The 22,906-nt window shown below is 53.2% G+C and overlaps 1 protein-coding gene across 1 annotated transcript in view; it reads right to left on the bottom strand.

Moving 5' to 3' along the window:
• The window catches only part of LOC143692686 (uncharacterized), a 513,344-nt gene that overhangs the window by 446,667 nt on the left and 43,771 nt on the right, over positions 1-22,906 (bottom strand). Inside the window, exons 3-4 of the mRNA XM_077172930.1 lie at positions 13,166-13,348; positions 12,441-12,907 (exon numbers count right to left, since the gene is read on the bottom strand). Coding sequence (XP_077029045.1) covers positions 12,441-12,907; positions 13,166-13,348 — 650 coding nt within the window. The remainder of the gene's footprint in view (positions 1-12,440; positions 12,908-13,165; positions 13,349-22,906) is intronic.

Genomic DNA, 22,906 nt, shown 5'->3' with positions numbered 1-22,906 from the left:
AGAGAAATGGCCAAAGCTCTACCTTTACACTGATTCATGGATGGTAGCCAGTGCTCTATGGGGATGGCTGGAGAGGTGGAATGAGTCCAACTGGCAGCGTAGAGGAAAACCAATTTGGGCTGCTGAAGAGTGGAAAGACATTGCTACCAGGGTAGGGAGGCTACCTGTGAAAGTCCACCATGTAGATGCTCATGTCCCCAAGAGTTGGGCTAATGAGGAACACCAAAACAACAAACAGATCAGGTAGCAAAAATAGAGGTGTTGAAGATAGACTTAGATTGGGAACACAAGGGAGAGTTATTCCTAGCTTGATGGGCCCATGATGCCTCAGGTCATCAGGGCAGAGATGCCACCAATAAGTGGGCACGAGACTGAGGGGTGGATTTAACCATGGACAGTATTTCTCAGGTTATCCATGACTCTGAGACGTGTGCTGCCATCAAGCAGGCCAAGGGAGTGAAGCCCCTATGGTATGGTGGGCGGGGGTCCAAGTACAAGTATGGGGAGGCCTGGCAGATTGACTCCATCACACTGCCCCAGACACACCAGGGCAAGCGCCACGTGCTGACCATGGTGGAAGCCACCACTGGATGGTTGCAAACCTACCCTGTGCCTCATGCTATTGCCTGGAACACCATCCTGGGCCTTGAAAAGCAAATCCTGTGGAGACATGGCACCCCTGAGAGGATTGAGTCAGACAATGGGACTCATTTCAAGAACAGCCTTATCAGCACCTGGGCTAGGGAACATGGCATTGAGTGGGTGTACCATATCCCCTACCATGCACCAGCTGCAGGCAAAGTGGAGAGGTACAATGGACTACTAAAAACCCAGCTGAAAGCTTTGGGTGGGGGATCTTTCAAAAATTGGGAGCAGCATTTAGCAAAGGCCACCTGGTTAGTTAACACCCGAGGTTCCACCAACCGAGCAGGTCCTGCCCAGTCTGAGTCCCTGAATGTAATAGATGGAGATAAAGTCCCAGTGGTGCATGTTGGAGGTTTGTTAGGGAAGACTGTGTGGATCAATTCTGCCTCGAGTACAGACAAACCCATTTGTGGGGTTGTCTTTGCTCAGGGACCAGGTTGCACATGGTGGATAATGCAAAGAGATGGAACAACACGATGTGTACCTCAGGGAGATCTGATTGTGGGGTGAGAATGATATGCAATATCACTATTTGTTGGATGTTACTGCCATTGTCTGTACATTACACCATACAGACATGAGACAGAAGGAAATGTGTAAGTGCTGAAGGTCTGGGCAAGTGGAAGATGGAGAAGGAAATATGCAAGTGTCGAAGGTCTGAGCAAGTGAAAGATGGAGCTTTGAGTGAGTAAAGTGAAAGGGGGAAATCCTGCAGCTCTGTAGCATAGGGCATGGATTCACTCGTCCAGTGTGGGGATGTGAAGAGGGCATGACGGGTATTGCTTGTAATTTTTGGGGGAGCAGATGGAAATTTTGTGTGAATAAATGCATGATGTGTGGTAGTATGTTGACGATATGGGGAAAAGGGGTGGAATGTCCTAGGGTGACGTTATGATGCTTGTATCCCCATTCATGTGTTCTGTTAATGTTGGATATTATGTTCTGTACCTTTAAGACCGGCTCTGAAGAGGGAAAGTTTTGTTTTGGTTTTCTTATCAGCCTGGCGGGACACAGAGACTGCAGCTTTTGCTTTTTCTGCTTTTGCTTTGCTTTGCTCTCTCGCTCTTGCTTGCTTCGCTTCTGCTTGCTTTTGCTCATTAGCTAGTTTGCTAAACTGTCCAATTTCTTCCTGGACTGTTTCTCCTTTCCTTTTTCTGACCATTTTGAACCTGCTGCGGACTGGGACCTGGGAAACACCAAGAATCTGCACCTTGAGGCCTGCAGCAGCTGCCCCAGCACCGGAGGGCCTGATAACAGAGCAACCACCCCCAAGAGAGACTTTCTGAATTTTTCATCTTTTTTCAGAGCGGTGTCATCCAGAATTGTTCATTTTGTGTGCTGGGGGTGCTGTGCCTGTTAAATAAACAGGTTCTTTCCACTCCTCTCCGAGGAATCGTTCCCAAACCGGTTGGGGGGAGGGGCTGTGTGGGTTTGCTTACTGGAGGGGCCCTAATTTGGAAATTCTCCTCCAAATTTGCCCTAAACCATGACATCTGCCCATTCCCCCAAAGTCTCTGGGCAGGGATGGCCTCAATGGGGGCTGCTGACATCCTCAGCAACTTGGAGGCCGTTGCTGAATTTTCCTGCTCCAGAGGCTTGTTCAGCCTTCAGCTCTTCAGTGCAGGAATTCAGTGTCCCAGGCCCTTAACAAGCCAAGACTCTGGGAGTAATTTGATTTTAATTTTCAAATCCTTTGTGGTTAATTTGACAGATTTCAGTAGTGTATTCAAACTGAATAAATTCTATTTTAAAAGACACCGAGAAAAGAATATTTAGGTCCTATTTAGGTTTTCTTTTCCTGTTGATATATTAATATGTGCAATCTCCAGTTGGCATTGAATCCAGGTACCTCCTTGTGCAGTTTGAATAGATAGGAAAATCAAGACCCTTCATGGCTGACAATCAATCAGACTCTGTCTCTACGCCCTCCCCACCATTTCCCTCGTCCAGCCCCTGGCACTCCTATGGATCAGGAATGGTGTGGCCAGCAGGAGCAGGGCAGGGATTCTTCCCCTGTGCTGGGCACTGGTTGGGCAGCACCTCGAGGGCTATGTCCAGTTCTGGGCCCCCCAATTTAGGAAGGACCTGGAGGGGCTGGAGCATGTCCAGAGAAGGGCAACAAGGCTGGGGAGGTGTCTGGAACACAAGTCTTGTGAGGAGTGGCTGAGGAAGCTGGGGTTGTTTATCCTGGAGAAGAGGAGGCTCAGGGGAGACCTCATCACTCTCTACAACTCCCTGACAGGAGGGTGCACCCAGGTGGGGGTCGGGCTCTTTTCCCAGGGAACAGTGACAGGACAATAGGACACAGCCTTCAGCTGCACCAGGGGAAGTTTAGGCTGGACAATAGGGAATATTCTTAAAACAAAGGGTGATTGGGCATTGGAATGGGCTGCCCAGGAAGGTGGGTGAGTCACCATCCCTGGAAGTGTTTAAAGAAAGACTGGATGTGGCACTCAGTGCCATGGTCTGGGTGACAAGGTGGTGTTGGGTCCCAGGTTGGACCTGATGCTCTCCAAGGTCATTTCCAGCCGGGCTGATTCTCTGATGATTGTGACACTGCAGGGCCCTGGGGAAGCAAAGGGTCATTGTGACACTGCGTGGCCTGGTGGCACTAAGAGGACCATGGTGACACTGTGTACGACATGGCAGCACAGAGCCAAGGGGCCCTGGTGACACTGTGGGGCTGGATGGAAGCAAGGAGTCCATGGTGACCGTCTGGGTCCTGGTGGAACCACAGAGGCCACTGTGACCCTGCAGGGCCCTGGGGAACCATGCAGAGCATTGTGACAGAGCAGGACCTGGTGTCATGATGGGGCCATTGTGACACTGCAGGACCCCATGGAACCAAGGGGCCAGTGCTGCTCCTCAGGGACTCCTGGAATGAAGGAAACATGTTTGACACCATGGTGGCCCTTGGGCCAGAGGCAATTGTGACACTGTGGAACCAAGGAGAGCATTGCTGCCCTGCCAGACCTCATGGAACCAAGGATCCATTGTGACACTGCAGGGCCCAAGGATCCAAGGGACTTTGTGACACTAAGGGATCCCATGGAATCAAAAGGGACATTGTTACACTGGGAGGCCTCATGGAGTCATGGAGACCATTGGGAGACTCTGGGGCCTCCTGGAACCGTGGTGACACCAAGCTGACTGGGAGTGTTGATCTGCTGGAGGGTAGGAGGACTCTGCACAGTGCCCTGGACAGGCTGGATCCAGGGGCCAAATCCAACAAGGTGAGGTTTAACAAGTCCAAGTGCCGGGTCCTGCACTTTGGCCACAACAACCCCTGCAGCACTACAGGCTGGGGACAGAGTGTCTGGAGAGCAGCCAGGCAGAAAGGGACCTGCAGGGACTGATGGACAGCAGGCTGGACATGAGGCAGCAGCGTGCCCAGGTGGCCAACAAGGCCAATGGCTCCTGGCCTGGATCAGGAATGGTGTGGCCAGCAGGAGCAGGGCAGGGATTCTTCTACTCTGCTCAGGGGCACTGCTTGGGCAGCACCTCGAGTGCTGTGTCCATATCTGGGCCACCTGGGGAGGGCAAGAGGAAGAAATTTGTAGCAGAGAAAGAGTAAAGAAAGCAAAGGTGAAGCAGAGGAAATGCTCAGGGCAGTTTGGGGGTGGCTGCCAGGCAGCCCTGGCTCTGAGCAACAGCGTCTGCAGTGACACAGGAAACTCCCAGCTGATGGGAACAAACTTTCTGGCTGAGTGCAGAGGCCAGGACAAAGCTGAGTGGTTTCCCTGGTGTCCCCCAGGCCTGGCTGGCCCCAGGGGCTGATGGCATTTGTGCTCCCTCAGGTTCATGTCCCCACAGCAACAGCATGGGGGTGCTGCCCCTGCTGTGTGCAATGCAAACAGGGGCTGCTGAGGCAGTGCTGCCGTGTCTGTGCCTGCAAGGATGGGGCACCTGTGTGAGCTGGGGGAGAGGCCAGGGCTGCAGAGGGGGGATGTTGTTGGCAGCTGCATGAGGACGCTCTGGGACGCTGCCCTGGGCTGTGCAGCGCACTGGGCATGGATCAGCCCCTGCTCTGCTGCTCCTTCCCGTCTGCCCCAGGGCCCTTGCAGAGCCCCAGCCATGCTGTTTGCCCCCAGCCTGCCCACAGCCAGCCTGGGGCTGCTCACGGGGGTTTCTGTGCTGCTGAGCATTGGCCTGGCCGTGTTCTTGAGAGAGCCTGGGCAAGGAGCCTGGAGCCCCCAGGGCCTGGCCTGAGGCGTCAGCGCTGCCCCAGCAGTGCCCATGGCCTGTCCCTGCTGCAGCCCCGGCACTGCCACCCCCAGGGCTGTGCCCGGCCCCGAGAGCACTCAGGCCCTGCAGCAACACCAGGGCCACCAGGGCAGCGGGGCAGGGCCACGGCAGCAGCACTGGCAACACCAAGTGCTGCTGCTGCTGCTGCTGCTGCTGGGCACAGCTGCTGGGCCAGCACTGATCTGCCCCAGCTCTGCACACAGACATTGCTGCTGCAGCTCCAGAGAAGGCAACACAAGGGCATCTCTGCAGAAAACTCTGCTGGGAGAGATCCTTTAGTTTCTTTAAAGCCACCGAGAGTGCAGCCCCTCATTGACACAGTCTGTGGCCACAGGGAAGGTGGAGACAAACAAAATGAGAAATGGCACGAAAAATTACATTTCTTTGTTGACTATATGAAAATACTAAAAGAAAGGAGAAAAAACCAGAACCAAATGAAAAAGAAGTATCAAAGGTGACTTTTTTTACAAATAATTGGAAGAAAAACAAATTGGCCAGCAGTTTTATGTTCCTGAAACCATCCAGTCATCAGTCTCCACACAGCAGCCTTGAGCTCCTGGTTCCTCAGGCTGTAGATGAGGGGGTTCAGGGCTGGAGGCACCACCGAGTACAGAACTGACAGGGCCAGATCCAGGGATGGCGAGGACACTGAAAGTGGCTTCAGGTAGGTAAAAAATGAGGTGCTGATGAACAGAGAGAGCACGGCCAGGTGAGGGAGGGAGGTGGAAAAGGCTTTGTGCCGTCCCTGCTCAGAGGGGATCCTCAGCACAGCCCTGAAGATTTGCACATAGGAGAAAACAATGAACACAAAACAGGCAAAAAACAGAAAACCACTCCCCATAAGAGGACCGAGTTCCCTAATATAGGATTTGGAGCAGGAGAGCTTGAGGATCTGAGGGATTTCACAGAAGAACTGGCCCAGGGCATTGCCACAGCACAGGGGCAGGGAAAATGTATTGGCCGTGTGCAGCAGTGAATAGAAAAGGCCACTGGCCCAGGCAGCTGCTGCCATGTGGGCACAAGCTCTGCTGCCCAGCAGGGTCCTGTAGTGCAGGGGTTTACAGATGGACACGTAGCGGTCGTAGCACATGATGGTCAGGAGGCAAAACTCTGCTGAGATGAAGAACATAAAGAAAAAGAGCTGAGCAGCACATGCAGTGTAGGAGATGTTGCTGGTGTCCCAGAGGGAATTGTGCATGGCTTTGGGGACAGTGGTGCAGATGGAGCCCAGGTCAGCGAGGGCCAGGTTGAGCAGGAAGAAGAACATGGGCGTGTGCAGGTGGTGGCCGCAGGCTACGGCGCTGATGATGAGGCCGTTGCCCAGGAGGGCAGCCAGGGAGATGCCCAGCAAGAGGCAGAAGTGCAGGAGCTGCAGCTGCCGCGTGTCTGCCAATGCCAGCAGGAGGAAGTGCCTGATGGAGCTGCTGTTGGACATTTGCTGGGGCTGCACATGGGCACCTGTTCATGGAGAAAAGGACATTGAAGAGTTAGAGGAGATTCCTGTAATCAAAATCAAAGCCATTTCTCATACACCCTCCCCTGGAACACACAGACAGCATTTGGTGTTTAAGAGTTCTAGGGTGTTCTTTTTAAGCTCCCCCTATGTCTCTTCTTCTATTCTTAGATATCAGAAACTCTCAGGCTGAGGGCAGAGGCTTGGTTGGGGGAACAGGAGGGAGGGGGCTTGTTCAGAGGGAGGGGCTGCACTGCAGGGGCTCCTGTGGGCATCTCTAAACTCTCCTTGCCACAGCATTTCTTGCTTTTACTTTGCCTCATTTCCTGATCCTCTCTTTGCTTCCTGGAGATTTCCCTCCTCCAGGTGTTTCCCTGTGCCTGATCTCTCCCTGCCAGCACTCACAGACCCCAAATCTCTGTGCACTCTCCTTGGCCCTACAGAACCCTGCCTGTTTGCAGGGCACTGGCTGGGGACAGGTTCTGTTTGCAGCTTGGAGAAAGGACAGCTCAGACTGAGCCTGATGGCTCCAACAAAGGTGATGCTGCTGCTGTCCATGGGCAGAGTGGCTGAAAGCACATTAGGGATCTCCTACTGATCACTAAAAGTAACAGTTGGGATATCTCAGGCACTTGTCAAAATTCATAATTATAATTCATAATCAACCTTTGTACTTATCCCCCCCTCCCTGCCATTCTCCAATAGTAGGAAACTGAATACAAAGTCTTTGAAAGTTTCCTCATTTTTTACAAAGTTCTTGTCTTGGAAATATTCTATGACTGATCAGAACCCCTCAGCATGTCAGAACTCCATGAGCATTTCACCTCCTGTGCAGCAGAAATACCCAGACTTGTACTCACAGGCTCTGCAGGCATTGGGATGTTCCAGCTTGAGGAGATGGCTCCAGGAGCTGCAGCTGCATTGTCCTGCAGCCAGAGGTTCCTGTGCCAAGGGCTGGCAGTGATTGTGCCCCAGGCACTTCTCAGCCCCTTCCCAGCCCTGACTGATTGAAGCTCTCTGTGCCTCTGGGCTGTGCCCGGGCTGGCTGCAGGCAGTGCCCCAGCCCTGCTGGGCTGGCACAAGAGCTGCTCATCCAGAGAAATGTGCTTTTGAAGCTCTTCTTGGTGAGCAGGAGCTGCCTCTGTGCCAGGAGCCCAGCCCAGCTCAGCAGCACAGACACAGCACAAGGACTTTAATCAGCCTCTGGGCCTTTGTGCTCAGGCCCTGAACATCAGGCCCTGAGAGGGAGCTGAAGAAACCTCTCCAGAACTCCAAGGCAGAATCCAACTCCAAACTTTCTTGGACTTTTAATGGGTCCCAGAGAGGGACACGACTGAGCAAGTGTCCCCAGGCCCCAGGCAGAGCAGAGAACTGCAGGCAGTGCTGACAGGTGGGGACAAAGAGAAGCCAAGTCTTGGTGCCCTGGGGCACAGCAGGGTCTGTGCCAGCAAGGGCTGGGAGGAGACACCTTGTCCTGAGGCCCTGGGGCCTCCTGGCCCAGCCCCAGCCAGGCTGGGCACTGTCAGCCCCTTGTGCTGCCCTCAGCATCCCCCCCTAGCCCACATCCCAGTGGCCTCAAGGATCTGCTGCAAGGAGTCCCTGGGGAGCCTTGCTCAGCAATGGCCCTGGGGGCTCCTTCATGCTCCCTGCAGGGACTGCAGGTTTTTCAAAGGACTTTGGCTTTGGCTTTTGCCTTGGAGTCTCTGAGAGGTTTGTGCAATCATGGCCTCCAATTATCTGCTGTAATTAGTCCCTGGAGAGGCTTTGTCAGTAACAACACTCAGTGGGGCTCATTAATACTTCGGGGTACTTCAGTTATTTAAAGGTACTTGGTGTTTCCCTTTTGATACAGACTCTGTGAGAGGTTTGTGCAATCATGGCTCCAATTATCTGCTTTAAGGAGTCCCTGGAGAGTGTTATACTGACACCCAGTGGTGCTCAGTAATGCTTTGAGCTTCTCAAATTTTTTAAGGTAGTTTGGAATTTCCTTTCCACACTGAGACTCTGAGAGGTTTATGGTCAATCCTGGCCTCCAATTGTCTCCTCCAAGGAGTCCATGAGGAGCCTGTGCGGGCCATGGACCTCACTGAGACCCATTCATGCTTTGAGACACTTTAGGGTTTTCTTCTGGCTTTGACTCCTGGAAAGGTTTGTGCAATCTCCTCTCAGGCCCTGAGGTTCAAGGGCTCAGCTCCAAATGCACCACAGGGCTCATCAGGATGCAGCAAGTCCTGACAAACCATGGCTCTGCCTTGATTTCCCTCTGCTCTAATGCAGTTTATCAGGAATGTATCTGGAGTGATTCTGGTTTGCTGATTTGAGATTTCTCAGCCAATGCATCTCTTAGTGCAGTGGGATCAATGCTGGCTAATTACCATTGCACTCACTGGAATATATTTACTCATTTCCTGCTGTGAGATAGGATTAGGAGAAAGGCAAAGTAGGCTCAAAATTTTAAAAGGGTATATAGATAAGTTTATTACCACTAGATAGAAAAAAGAATAATAAGGATCTGAACACTTCTCCTCTCCCTACAACCTTTTCTTTCTTACTGACAATGCAAGCAGACAAAACCTGAAAGTTTCAGTCAGTTTACACCATCTAGAACAGTCTTTCTTCAGTTCACTTAGGGAGAGGAGTCTCTCTTTCATGCTATGGAGACTTCTCCATAAGAAAAACGTTCTCCCATGGCTCTCAATTCCCACGAAGAGCAGCTGCCCAGAAAATCTGCAATTGTGAAGTCCCTCCCATTTTTCACAGCTTTACCCACAGCTGTTTTTATGGGCCATGTCAACTAATGGGGTATGAGTTTAAAGATGAGCTGTTCAAGAGCAAAGATTCTCTTCATCTATTTCTGAAATCATCTTCATCTCTGACAACAGAGATCTTCTTCTTCTCTCCCTGAGGCCACAGGATCTCACCACTCTTCTCTCTTTCTCTGTTTCAACTTCTCATGGGATCACAGCTACTTCAACTTTTGCTTACTTTAGCATGGAGGTTTTTGCTGAACAGGTCATCTCCCCATATTTTCAATTAGTTATAGGGAAAAAGAGAGTCTGATATATTAATTACATCCTTCTCCATAGCTTTACAAGAGGATTTCAGCCCCAAGATCAAGGCATCTCCTCATCCCTCCCATCTGGGGCTCAACTTCCCCTTCACTGACCTGGGTGACTTCATGTTTGTCCTTTTCTCTCACTGGAGGGAGGATGGAAGCACTGAAAGAGTTCATATCTCACCCGGGGCCTGCAGATGGTTCCGTGCCCCCGGCCGGGCTCGGTGCTTGCGGCCGGAGCTGTTTTACAATGGAGGTTTCTGCAGCGGCTGCGCTGGGGCTGTGTCAGGATGGGCCGCGCTGGGGCAGGGCCAGGATCTCAGCAGCCAGGCCAGAGCACAGCAGCAGCACGGCCGGGGGCCGATGGCTTCTCCTGCCCCTGCCCGGGGCTTGCGGCTGAAGCCCAAGGGTGGCAGAATCTTGGCCGAGCCGGCCCGGCCCGGGGCTGCTCCTGGGGCCCGGCGGATCCTGGCTGGGCCCGGGCTGGCGGCGGGGCAGGGCTCAGCAGGGCCCAGATGTTCCCAACTGCAGCCATGGCCCGGCCCGGCCTCGGCCCCGCGGCCTCCCCTGCCCTGCCCGGCAGCCGATGGGGCCTGGCGGGGTCCCTGGGAAGGGGCCCGGCCCCACGGCAGGAGCCGCCCGGCCCGGCCTGGCTGAGACGGGGCCGGGTCAGCCTTGTTACCTCTGTGCCAGCCAGAAGGGAAAGAGACCCTGCCAGGCTTTCCCATCTTTAACATGTGTCTTCACAGAGGCGTGTACAGTCTCCTTAGTGGTTTAACAGATTGTCAGTTCTCAAAGCTGATTACTGATTGGTTTTTTTGTCAGACACAGATGAAACTGCTAGCAGCTTCTCTTAGAACATCACTTCCATGATGCAAAATCACCACAACAGCCCAGAGCCCAGAGCTCCTTTGTCCATATGTATTGGTCATGTGCCCAAGTCCTCAAAAACCCTTCTTGGGAGATCTCTGGGCCCTTTCCAAGGTTTTTTCAACTGAAAGCATTCCACTCAGAGTCTAAGAAAATCACCAGAAGACATGGCCAGCCTGACCTGTCTGTCCTTACTACTTTTGTCTGGGAGCAATCTTTGGATATATGGAATTTGGGAAGCCAAATTCTAATTTTGGCCATGGACCATGGACATGAAGGTTGGTTCTTTTCCGTAGGAAGGAAGGAACAGAGCCCCAGTGTTTGCCAGGCAGAAGAGAGGTGACCACCAGAGGACAAGGCCAGCCAGAAGCGGCAGGTTTTTTTCTGAGAGAAACCCTTACATATAGGAAAATTTTTAGAGAGAATACCAATTTTGGCAATAGACATTTAAAAAAAGGGATGGTTCCTTTCTATAGCAAGGAAAGCACGGAGCCCCAGTGTTCCAGGAGCTGATGAGAGGCAGCCCTTGACATTGCAACATCAGCCAGACCTGTCAGGTGGCCCCTGGGAGGCCAAGCCAGCCAGGCCTGTTCCATGTTCCCTCGGTTCCATGGGGCCCCACATTGTCCCAATGGTCCTTTGCTTCCCTGAGGCCCTGAGGTGTCATAATGCCCCCTTGGTGACGCCAGGCCCTGAAGGGTCCCAATGGTCTCCATGGTTCCATCAGGCCCCACAGAGCCAGAATGGTCTCTGGGTTCCATGAAGCCCCGCTGGGTCACCATGGCCCCTTGGTTCCATGGGCTCCAGTGGTGCCACAAGGATCCCCTTGGTTCCATGAGGTCTCCACAGTGTCCCAGTGTTCTCCATGGGAAGGAAAGAACCCAGCCCCAGTGTTGCAGGGGCAGTCACCAGAGGTCAAGGCCAGCCAGGCTTGATGGTACTGGCAGATTGTGCCTGGGAGTAACCCTTGGATATCCAGAATTTTGGAGGTGGAATCCCAATTTCAGACATGGACACCTGGAGGATAAGGATGGTTGTTTTCCATTGGAAAGAAAGCACGGAACACTGATTACACAGTGACATTTGGGGATCTATGGGGAGCATTGGGGATCGTTTCTGCACCTCGTGACCCAACAGGAGCTTCTCTAATAAATGTTGCCTGAAGCTCCCACTGTGCCCATCACAGGAACCCCTGTGAGTGTGTGGGACATCCCGGCTCTTTGGCAGCCCAAGGTGCCCTGGGATGTCACCATGGAATGGCTGTGACTGCCTCTGACCACAGGGCTCTTTACCATCCCAGAAACCCCTGGGAGGTCTCCATGGAGCCCCTGTCTCTGCCTGTGACATTCCAGCTTTGGAACAGCCTGGAGATTCTTTGAAAGTCCCCATGGAACCCTTCTGAGGGCCTGTGACAAATCTGATCCTTAGCAGGCAACCATCACCAGCCCCCTGTTGCTATGGTCAGTCCCTTGGCAGCTCCATGGAGACCCCATGCCAGGGGTGATTGCCATGGCCACCAGGGCTGGCACCAGCTGGGATGCTCGCTTTCCACGGGCCGGGCTTCAGGAATGGGATTCCCCAATTTCCTGCTCCTGCTAAAACCACGCTGCCCTGGCTGCCCTCCCGCCTCCCGTGGAAAGCAAAAAAGGCAAAGATCCCGGGCTGGGAGAAGAACAATTTATTGGGAACTGCAAGGAGATAAAGAACAAAAAGGAACAAAAACAATATTGATAACAGAAGGGATAAGTAAAACTATTTACAGAGAAAACTACAACATCAACAACTAGTTCTTCCTGGCAATGTATTTCCTCCTGTCTGGAAAGGACACCCTTCTCCTCAGGGAGAGAGAGAGAGAGAGAGTCCCTTTCCTGCCCCTGGCAATGACCTGAGGTGGGAGTGAATGTAATGACAGGGCCATGGCCAGACCCTCATGTTCTCCAATCCCACATCATGTCATTGGCAGGGGCAGGAAAAGGGACAGGTGTCTTCCCAGCATGGATCACAGGGAACATGGATCACCAGAACTCTGACCAACATGGGGTCTCCAATGGGGGATAAAGCTGGAGCAGTGCATTAAACTCTTCCTGCAGTTGGGGCATGTGCAGGGCTTCTTTTACTGGTGCCTCCGTTGGTGTCTGCTCAAGTGAGAGCTGCTGGTGAAGCTCTTCCCACACTGGGGACACTCGTAGGGCCTCTCCCCAGTGTGGATGCGCCGGTGGGTGACGAGGGTGGAGTTGTGCTTGAAGCCCTTCCCGCAGTCGGGGCAGAGGAAGGGCCTCTCATCCGTGTGAATGCGCTGGTGCTGGAGGAGCTGAGAGCTGGTGTGAAAACTCTTCCCACACTCGGGGCACTGGTAGGGCCGCTCCCCTGTGTGGATCATTTGGTGGATGATCGTTTGGGGCTTCCTACTAAAGGTCATCCCACATTCCCCACAGTTGTATGGCCTTTCCCCAGTGTGGATCCTCTGGTGGCAGATCAAGAGAGACTTCTGCCTAAAGCTCTTCCCACATTCCCCACACTCATAGGGCCGTTCCCTGGTGTGGGTCTTGTGGTGGGAGATCAGGTTAGAGTTCTGGCTGAAGCTCATCCCACATTCCCCACACTTGTAGGGCTTCTCCCCGGTGTGGATCCGCTGGTGCCTGATGAGGTGGGAGTTGCGCTTGAAGCCCATCCCACAGTCAGGGCAGTGGAAGGGCCTCTCATCCGTGTGAATGCGCTCATGCAGGAGGAGATCAGAGCTGGTGTAAAACCTCTTCTGACACTGGGGACACTCGTAGGGCCTCTCCCTCTCCCCAGCGTGGATGTGCTGGTGGGTGATGAGGGTGGAGTTGCGCTTGAAGCCCTTCCCACAGTCAGGGCAGCGGAAGGGCCTCTCCTCAGTGTGAATCTGCTGGTGCTGGAGGAGACTGGAGCTGGTCTGAAACCTCTTCTGACACTGGGGACACTCGTAAGGCCTCTCCCCAGTGTGGATGCGTTGGTGGATGATGAGGGCAGAGCTGCAGCTGAAGCCCTTCCCACACTCCCCACACTCGTAGGGCCATTCCCCAGTGTGGATCATCTGGTGGCTGATCAGGGTGCTGCTCTGCCTGAAGCTCTTCCCACACTCCAAGCACTTGTGGGGCTTCTCCCCATCATGAAGCTGCCCATGGACCACCAGCTCTGAGCTCTGGCTGAAGCTCTGTCCACCTTCCTGGCTCAGGGTGGGTCTTTCCTCCTCAGAGCACCCTGGGCTGGGTTTGGAGCCCCTCCTCCTGTGGGATCTCTGGGGATTTTCCTCCCCATTGGATTCCTGTGCCCTGGAGTCACGCAAAATGGCCTCATCCATGAGTTTCTGCTGTGGGGATTTCTCCTCTCTGGTCTCCATGCTCAGCTTCTTCCCTGGGGAGAGGAAGGACAAGGAGAGGATGGGATTTGCCTCCGTGCCAGAGGGAAGGGGAAGGAGATCCCCCCAGTGCATCCCCAGCAGGACGGGGTTGGCAGCAGGGTTGTCCTGCAGCCGGGGGCTGTGCTGGGCTGGGAGATGGAGCAGGAGAGAGGGGGAAAGGGGCACTGACTTCCTCCTCACCTGCCCAGGTGTCCCGGGCCTCCTTCCTCTTCCTTGCAGCCTCCTCCTCCATCTGGCAAAGGTTTGGGGATGTGAAATCCTGTTCTGGGAGGAAAGCAAGGGATGAGCGCATTGAATTTTTACTGGTTTGAAGACAAACCTGGGGGAGAGTCTAAACCAGAATTACAATTTAATAAGAAAAGAAGATCAAGGCAATGCTACAGAAACACTGCCTTAAACTGACAGAGTCAGGATATAACCTGACACCCTGTTGCTGCTCAGGGTGGTGGCAGCAGTCCCATTAAATGGTGGCTGCAGTCCTGTTGGAGTGATGAACGTGATTCTGTCCGAGCAGTGATCCTGTAGAAGGGTCTGGTCTTCCTCTGAAGGTCCAGGGGTGGTTCTGGAGCTCTTGTCCTCTGGGAATCCAGTAGGCAAGCTGCTCCTGGTGTTGCAAGGCTCAGCTTATATGCAGGTAGGAATGCTTGGATCCTCCCCCTGGGCGGAGCATCCCACAATGGGATGATGGAATTTTATCAGTCCTGCAGTGACACTCAATGGCCCATTCACAGAAGATATCTCCCCTGGAGGGCGTTATCAGGGCTGAGTCATGGAAGAGATCAAGAACACTGCCCCACCTGTTTATAGCAGTTGATGAAGATGGGCATTGAAAACATGCATTTGGTTCCATCTTACACTGCAGCCTGAAACAGTGGGGGAATCCCTGCTCACGGGGTGAACACCACCCCCCTTACCCAAACTGGCTCAGGTGTAAAACCCCCACCCTGGGAAGGCCTCACACACAGGGGACAATGTCACACTTGCCCTGCCCCAGGGGAGGTCTCTGTCCCTGTCACTCTGTGGCTGTCACCCCTTTTCTCTTTCACAGGCCGGGGGCTTTGCCAAATCTAAGAATAATTTTTTTTCTCTTTCCCTGTCACCTTTGTGACATCTACACAGAGCTTTCCCTTCCTTTTCATAATCTTTTCATAAAAGAGGTATCGCAATGTATTGGGCCGAATTTCCACTTTTCTTATATTGGAACCTGCCAGCAGCTGAGCTGGAGCTGTGCAGGACCAATGGATTTTGGAATTGCCACAAAATTGCTTCTACTGTGAGTTTTGGGATTTGTTTGCGTTTTCCCCACAAGTGACTTGTGGGAAGAGCAATTGGGTCTGGGGCTAGATGAGTCTGGGACTAGGATGTGATTTAATACAGAACTGTGAGTGTGTCTGAACATGGAGTGAGATTGAGACCAGGATCAGGGTCAGGTTTGGGACTGAGCTCACCCAGAGCAGGAGAGGGGGGATGTCACTGTGGGAATGTTTGGGGAAAATACTGATTTGGGGAGAAACAAGGTGTGAATGCCTTCGGTTGGGGATTCCTCTTGCCCAAGTCCATCTCTAGAAGTCACCTGATGTCCATAATAACCTCCAAAAATCAAGAGTGTATAAAAAAAGTGCCACCAGGAGTGTCCCATTTCCAGTCTCATCCCTCTGGGGTTCTGGTAGTCCCCTGTCTCTGGGCTGTTGGGGATCCCATGGGTCCTGGGGATCCCCCCTCTCCAGGGTCCTGCTAAGGGATGCAGGCGGATTTTGGGGTCCCAAGGTCCCCCTCTCCAGCCTCCCCCCAATCCAGCCACTTGGGGTTCCCCCTTCTTTCCACCACCCTGTCCTGCTTTAGGGCAATTTTGGGAGAAAACTCCCGAAAGGGGTTTCCTCTAGAATGCAGATTCAGCAGCCCCACCCTCAGCCAGTTCGGGAAAATATTTCCTTGCGAAAAGTGAAAAAAACACTTTATTTAACAGGCAAAGCATTCACCAACACAAAAATTGAACAATATTAAGCAATAAAACCTCCTGCTGCTGGAAAATAGGTGACAAACTCCGGAAGTCCCTCCTTGGGCTGGGGCTTGGCTCACTCAGTGTCTTATCAGTCTCTTATCAGTCTCTTATCAGTCTCTTATCAGTCCCCCTGTATTGGAAATGCCACGGCCCAGGCTCAGCCCGGTGGGCCACAGGTGGGAGCTGCCGGTGGTGTTCTGGGTGTTCAGTCCAGAGCAGGTTTAAACAGCTCCAAAGAAAAAGAGAAACCACAGTCCAGGGAACTTCTCTGCCTCAGAGAGCTAAAAACTAACTAAAAGCAAAGGAGAGCTCTGTCCCACCCTCTGTCCATCCAGGAGCCGGAATGTGGAGGAGTGAGTGCAGTGTCTGAAAACAAACTGCAGCTTCTTCCTCCTCCCCTTGGCTCTCAGAACCAGCCTTAAAGGTGCAGAACTCATTTCTGGGCTAAACGGACCGATGGGGCACGAGCATCATGAGGTCACACCAGGACGCGCCCCTGTCAGGGTCAGGGGGTCCCGTCCCCGCCTCATCTCCGGGCTGCCGGGGGTGCCCCAGCTCCGGTATCGCCCCTTCCCCTCTCCCCACCCCAGGGGTCCCCCGTTCCACAGCCCCGGCTCTCACGGGGATCCCCAAAACCAATGTCCCGCCCCGTCGGTACCGGGCCATCCCCACGTGGACCCCCCGGGACCCTCCCGAGGGGCGATCGCGGCTCCTCTGCCCCCGAAAAAGCTCCTCTTAGGGAGCCCGGAGATACCCGGGGCTCGAGTCCGGGATCTGCCGGCTCCGAACACGCTCCAAAAAAATCCTCCTGGAGACCCCTGGCTGGTGTTATTGGGGAATTGAGCTACTTGAGCTGGGCTTCTTGAGGGACTTTCAGCAGCCTTGTGTTCCTCACCATGTGGTGAATGAACCTTGTCAGTCTTGCTGGTATCATTTGCTCCCTTTCCTCCCATGATTTTAAGAAACTTTTCAAGCAAGGACAACAAAATATTTTCTTTTTCACTGGCCACCCACAACAGCCATTTTCCTCATCATTTCTCCCATAAATTCCACAGGAGGAAGGAGGGATTGTGTCCAAGTTTCCAAGAGTTCTTCCAGAAGGAGCCACAACCTCCTCAGTGGAGGTAACCGTGCTGTTGTCTAAGGCACTTGGGGTCAGATAAGAGTGCCCTAAACTCACTCTGCCAAAATAGTCTCACAATCTGGATTAGAAAATATTCAGAGAGATGCCTCCGCCTTAATATAAAGTGCTAACAAGACCAAATCCAAGGCGGATTTTATTAAACAGTAAATGTGAGGTAGACAGAGAGATGGAAAGAAGGAGAAAAGGGGACAGAGCAAGGGAGTGACAGAGACCGAGACCTCCCCTGGGGCAGGGCAAGTGTGACATTGTCCCCTGTGTGTGTGGCCTTCCCGGGGTGGGGGTTTTACACCTGAGCCAGTTTGGGTAAGGGGGGTGGTGTTCACCCCCTGAGCAGGGATTCCCCCACTGTTTCAGGCTGCAATGTAAGATGGAACCAAATGCATGTTTTCAATCCCCATCTTCATCAACTGCTATAAACAGGTGGGGCAGTGTTCTTGATCTCTTCCATGACTCAGCCCTGATAACGCCCTCCAGGGGAGATATCTTCTGGGAATGGGCCATTGAGTGTCACTGCAGGACTGATCAAATTCCATCCTCCCATTGTGGGATGCTCTGCCCAGGGGCAGGATCCAAGCATTCCTACCTGCATATAAGGTGAGCCTTGCAACACCAGGAGCAGCTTGCCTACTGGATTCCCAGAGGACAAGAGCTCCAGAACCACCCCTGGACCTGCAGAGGAAGACCAGACCCTTCTACAGGATCACTGCTTGGACAGAATCACGTTCATCACTCCCACAGGACTGCAGCCACCATTTAATGGGACTGCTGCCACCACCCTGACCAGCAACAGGGTGTCAGGTTATATCCTGACTCTGTCAGTTTAAGGCAGTGTTTCTGTATCATTGCCTTGATCTTCATTTTCTTATTAAATTGTAATCCTGGTTTAGACCCTCCCCAGGTTTGCCTTCAAACAAGTACAAAATTCAATGTGCTCATCCCTTGTTTTCCTCCCAAATCAGGATTTCCCATTCCCAAACCTTGATTTGAGGGAGGAGGAGGCTGCGAGGAAGATGCCCCAGGACACCTGGGCAGGTGAGGAGGAAGTCAGTGCCCCTTTCCCCCTCTCTCCTGCTCCATCTCCCAGCCCAGCACAGCCCCCGGCTGCAGGACAACCCTGCTGCCAACCCCGTCCTGCTGGGGATGCACTGGGGGGATCTCCTTCCCCTTCCCTCTGGCACGGAGGCAAATCCCATCCTCTCCTTGGCCTTCCTCCCCCAAGGAAGAAGCTGAGGACAGAGACCGGGGAGGACAAATCTCCATGGCAGAACCTCATGGAAGAGGCCATTTTGAGTGACTCCTGGGCACAGGAATCCAACAGGGAGGAAAATTCATGGAGATCCCACAGGAGGAGGGGCTGCAAACCCAGCCCAGTGTGCTCTGAGGAGAAAGACCCACCCTGGGCCAGGAAGGTGGAGAGAGATTCAGACAGAGCTCGGAGCTGGTGGTCCATGGGCAGCTTCACAATGGGGAGAAGCCCCACAAGTGCTTGGAGTGTGGGAAGAGCTTCAGGCAGAGCAGCACCCTGATCAGCCACCAGATGATCCACACTGGGGAATGGCCCTACCAGTGTGGGGAATGTGGGAAGGGCTTCAGCTGCAGCTCTGCCCTCATCAGGCACCAGCGCATCCACACAGGGGAGAGGCCCTATGAGTGTCCCCAGTGTGGGAAGAGCTTCACCAGGAGCTCTCACTTGAGAAGATACCAACAGAGGCACTGGTAAGAGAAGCCCTGCAAAATGCTGAAGTGCAGGAGGAGCTTTTTACCCAGCTCCAGCTTCAACCCCCATAGGAGAAGCCACATTGGGAAGAGCCTGGTGATCCATTTTCCCTCTGATCCATGCTGGGAAGACACCTGTATCTTTTCCGGCCCTGCCAATGACATGATTTGGGATGGAAGAACATGAGGATTTGACCATAGCCCTCTCATTACATTCACTCCCACCTCAGGTCATTGCCAGGGGCAGGAAAGGGTCTCTCTCTCTCTCCCTGAGGAGAAGGGTGTCCTTTCCAGGGAGGGGAAATATGAAACTGGGAAGAGCCAGTAGCTGATGTTGTAGTTTTCCCTGTAAACAGTTTATTGATCCCTTCTGTTATCAATATTGTTTCTGTTCCCTTTGTTCCTTATCTCATTGCTGTTCCCAATAAATTGTTCTTCTCCCAGCCCGGGATCTTTGCCTTTTGTTCCTTCCATGGGAGGCGGGAGGGCAGCGAGGGCAGCGCGGTTTTAGCAGGAGCAGGAAATTGGGGAATCCCATTGCTGAAGCCCGGCCCGTGGAAACCGAGCATCCCAGCTGGTGCCAGCCCTGGTGGCCATGGCAGCAGCCTTGGGAGCGGGTCCCTGGCTGGGGCTGTGGGAACCTCTTCCCTCTGGTGCCCAGGGACAGGAGTGGAGGGAGCGGCTGCAGCTGAGTTGGAGCAGGCTCAGGGTGGATGTCAGGAAAAGGTTTTTGGCCAGAGGCTGCTGGGGCCCTGGCCAGGCTCCCCAGGGCAGGGTCCCAGCTCCAGGGCTCTCTGAGCTGCAGCAGCGTTTGGCCAGCACTGCCAGGCCCAGGCTGGCATTGTTGGGGTGTCCTGTGCAGGGCCAGCAGTTGGACTGGAGGATCCTGATGGGTCCCTCCCAGCTCAGCCAATTCTGTGCTTTTGGGATCTCATCAGCCTGGGGATGGGGCTGCCAATGGTTGCCATGGCAACGGGCTCTGGCTGCAGGCCTGAGCTGGTGTCCATGGCGACCACCCCTGGCATGGGGTATCCATGGAGCTGCCAAGGCACTGACCATAGCAACAGGGGGCTGGTGATGGTTGCCATGGAAACTGAGCATAGCACAGGGGCCTGGGGATGGTTGCCATGGAAACTGACCATAGCAACAGGGGGCTGGTGATGGTTGCCTGCTAAGGATCAGATTTGTCACAGGCCCTCAGAGGGGTTCCATAGGGACTTTCCAAGAGTCTCCAGGCTGTTCCAGAGCTGGAATGTCACAGGCAGAGACAGGGGCTCCATGGAGACCTCCCAGGGCTTTATGGGGATGGTAAAGAGCCCCGTGGTCAGAGGCAGCCACAGCCATTGCATGGTGACATCCCAGGGCACCTTGGGCTGCAAAGGCACCCATCTTTCCCAGGCAGTCACGGGGGCTCCACAGTGACATCCCAGGAGTGCCCAGGCTGCCAATGAGCCGGGATGGCCCAGACACTCACAGGGCTTCCTGTGATGGGCACAGTGGGAGCTTCAGGCCCAGTTTATTAGCGGAGCTCCTCTTGGGCCATAAGGTGCAGAGCAGCCCACCAATACCCCCCACAGATCCCCAAATACCCCGAAGGACCTTCAGGCCTTCTAAACTTGTTTTCTGAGAGGAGCCTTGGAGCAGCTGGTTCCAATCTCAGCCCCAGACATTTCAAGAGTTCGTGTGTAAATAATTATACATTTGGAATCAAACCTTTATAGAATTTGTCCCATATGATTTAGGACAACAAGGCATATGTATTTATCTAAATATGTTTTATCTTTTATGCTACTGATTAGAAAAAATTATCTTAATCAGAAATATTTACTTCAAGGTAGAAGAGCTGTAACATATTATATTATATTATATTACATTACATTACATTACTTTCCATTGCATTGCATTGCATTACATTACATTATAATATATAATATAATATAGTATGATATGATATGATAAGATATGATATGATATGGATTTCAAAACGATTTTGTAAAAGAAAAAGAAGCTCTTTTTAAGGAGAGATTGATGTCAGTCCCCAAGACCAATGACCATGGGCAAATCCCTTTGGCTCAGCCTGGAGCAGTGACCTTAAGGGGTGACCCCACTGCAGGGAGGAATCTCCACAGCCCCCATGAAGGGAAATGTCAGGGGATGCTGCCACTAAAATTTGGTACGGGGCTTTTCTAGTCTAAGATGTTGCCCTGTCAGTCAGATGTGCCCAGGCTGGGCCAGGTCAGCAGCTCTGCAGAAGCTCTCACTGGTGTCACTTGGTCGTTTCTTTCTCTGGGGATTTTTCAAGCGCTGTCACAGCTTCAGCTCCCTCAGAGGATGTTGAACTTTGGGATGGAGGAGTCAGGCTGGATTCTGCATTATTCACCCCAAAAGCAGCATGACCCCCACCCCTCTTCATTTCCCACTGGGGGCTTGGCAAACAGGGCCTTGCTGGAGTTGTTGGAGCCCATTGCAGGCAGAGCCTCCTGCTCCAGCAGGAACTGCCTCTCCTGTGCCATCAGCAGGGCAGGTCCTGCTGCAGGAAAAGCCCCAGGCCAGCCCCAGCACAGGGAAGGCCTCGGGCACAAGGGCAGAGTGCCGTGCTGGGAGCTGTGCCAGGGAGAGCCTGAGGCACCAAAGGCACCTTGGCAGCAGCAGCTGCTTGCAGGCCATGGCCAGAAGCCTCCCTTGGCAGCCCGGCCTAGTGGCCACCACTGCAGAGCTGCTGCCTCAGGGCTCATTCCTGCCTGGGCTCTGAAAAGCCACTTCTGCTCCAGGAGCCTGACTGGGAAGCCATTGGCCCCAGCACCTCGGGGACAAGATATCAATGACAAAACTCTTCATGCCAGCAGAGCCAAGGCAGGGGCAGAGGAAAGGGCAGAGCCAGGCCCTGGGGACAGGGCTGCCATGGTGATGGCTGTGAGGGCACTGCCCCTGCAGCAGCCTGGCTGCCCTCAGCAGACATTCTGGCCAGAAGCGTTGTGAGGGCACCCAGCACATCAGAGAACCCACACTACAGGAATTCTGTCACTGGGGATGAGAGGGTTTCACTGGGTTAAGGTGCAGAAATCTTCTGACCTTGGGCAATTCCTGGGATGGGGCATCCACTTCTCTGGAAAAACAGCTGCAGTTTCATGCCACTCTCATAATTGCAAAATATTTCCTCTTCTAACAAATGTAAATCTGCCCTCATTCAGTTTAATTGTATTGACTCTTTTTTTGTCACTGCAAGATTTGGGAGAAAATAACTTTGATCTCTATTTTTCCATTTTCACAGACCTTGGAGAGGACCCAGAAATCTTGCAATATGAGCTTTGGAGGCCTCATCACATAACCAGCAGGTAGAGGCTGAGGGCTCTGGAGTCAGTGGTGTGGAGACTGAGGACAGAACAGGAATAGCCTGGGAGGGATGGAAGGGTGGTTTCAGAGAGGCTGGAGCTTTCTTCCTAGTGGGAATGAGCCTGAAGAAGACATAATAGCACCAAGGGCAGCTGGGGAGGCCCAGAATAGACACCAGGAGAAAGGAATTTCCCTGCCAGGGCAGGGCTGTGGTGCAGCACGTCCCCCAGCAGGAGCCTGGAGCAGCCCCAGGCTTTGTGTGGGCAGGCAGAGGCAGGCAGGAGGCAGAGCTGTCAGCAAAGGAAGGGCCCAGCCAGGTGGGGCAGCCGGGGGATGCCCACAGCCTGCAGGGACAGAGGCGCAGGTTTGCTCAGCACCAGAGACACCTTTGCCTTGCTTGTCCCCAGCTGTCATCACTGCCACCAGTGTTCTGCTCTACCTGGAACCTGGGGACATTTTCTCAGTTGTGTCCCTGGCAGGAATCTCTTCAAAGTACAAGAAACTGCAGCATTTCAAAGTAACTGAGTTCTTGAGGGTTTTGTGACATCACAGAGCTGGCTGTGACATCACAGAATAGTATGTGAGGCCATAGAGCAGATTCTGTCATCATAGATTGTGGCTCTGTGGCATCAGAATGTGAGTTGTGAAATCACCAGGTGGCTGTGTAATGTCATAGAGCAGGCTCTGACATTACAGAACAGATTGTGACATCACAGGTTGACTTTGCGACATCACAGTCTTCTGTGACATTAGAGCACTGCTGTATGACATCACAGGGTGACATCATAGAGTTGGGTCTGTGACATCAGAGGAGCTGTGTGATATCTCAGGAGACTTTGTGATATTACAGGCGGATGTAAGATCACAGAGATATCTTTGTAACATCAAAGGGGGCTGTGTGATGTAACAGGGGCTGTGTGACATCCAGGAGGCTCTGGGACATCACAGAGATGCGGTGTGCTATCCCAGGGGGTGTGTATAAACACAGGAGGCTGTGTGACATCACAGGGGCTCTATGACATCACAGGAAGATCTGTGATATCAGAGAGATGGCTATG

The sequence above is a fragment of the Agelaius phoeniceus genome (assembly GCF_051311805.1).
Source record: "Agelaius phoeniceus isolate bAgePho1 chromosome W unlocalized genomic scaffold, bAgePho1.hap1 SUPER_W_unloc_2, whole genome shotgun sequence".
Taxonomy (NCBI): Eukaryota; Metazoa; Chordata; class Aves; order Passeriformes; family Icteridae; genus Agelaius; species Agelaius phoeniceus.
Note: the sequence above shows the minus strand (reverse complement) of the source record. Positions and strands in the feature narration are given on the sequence as shown.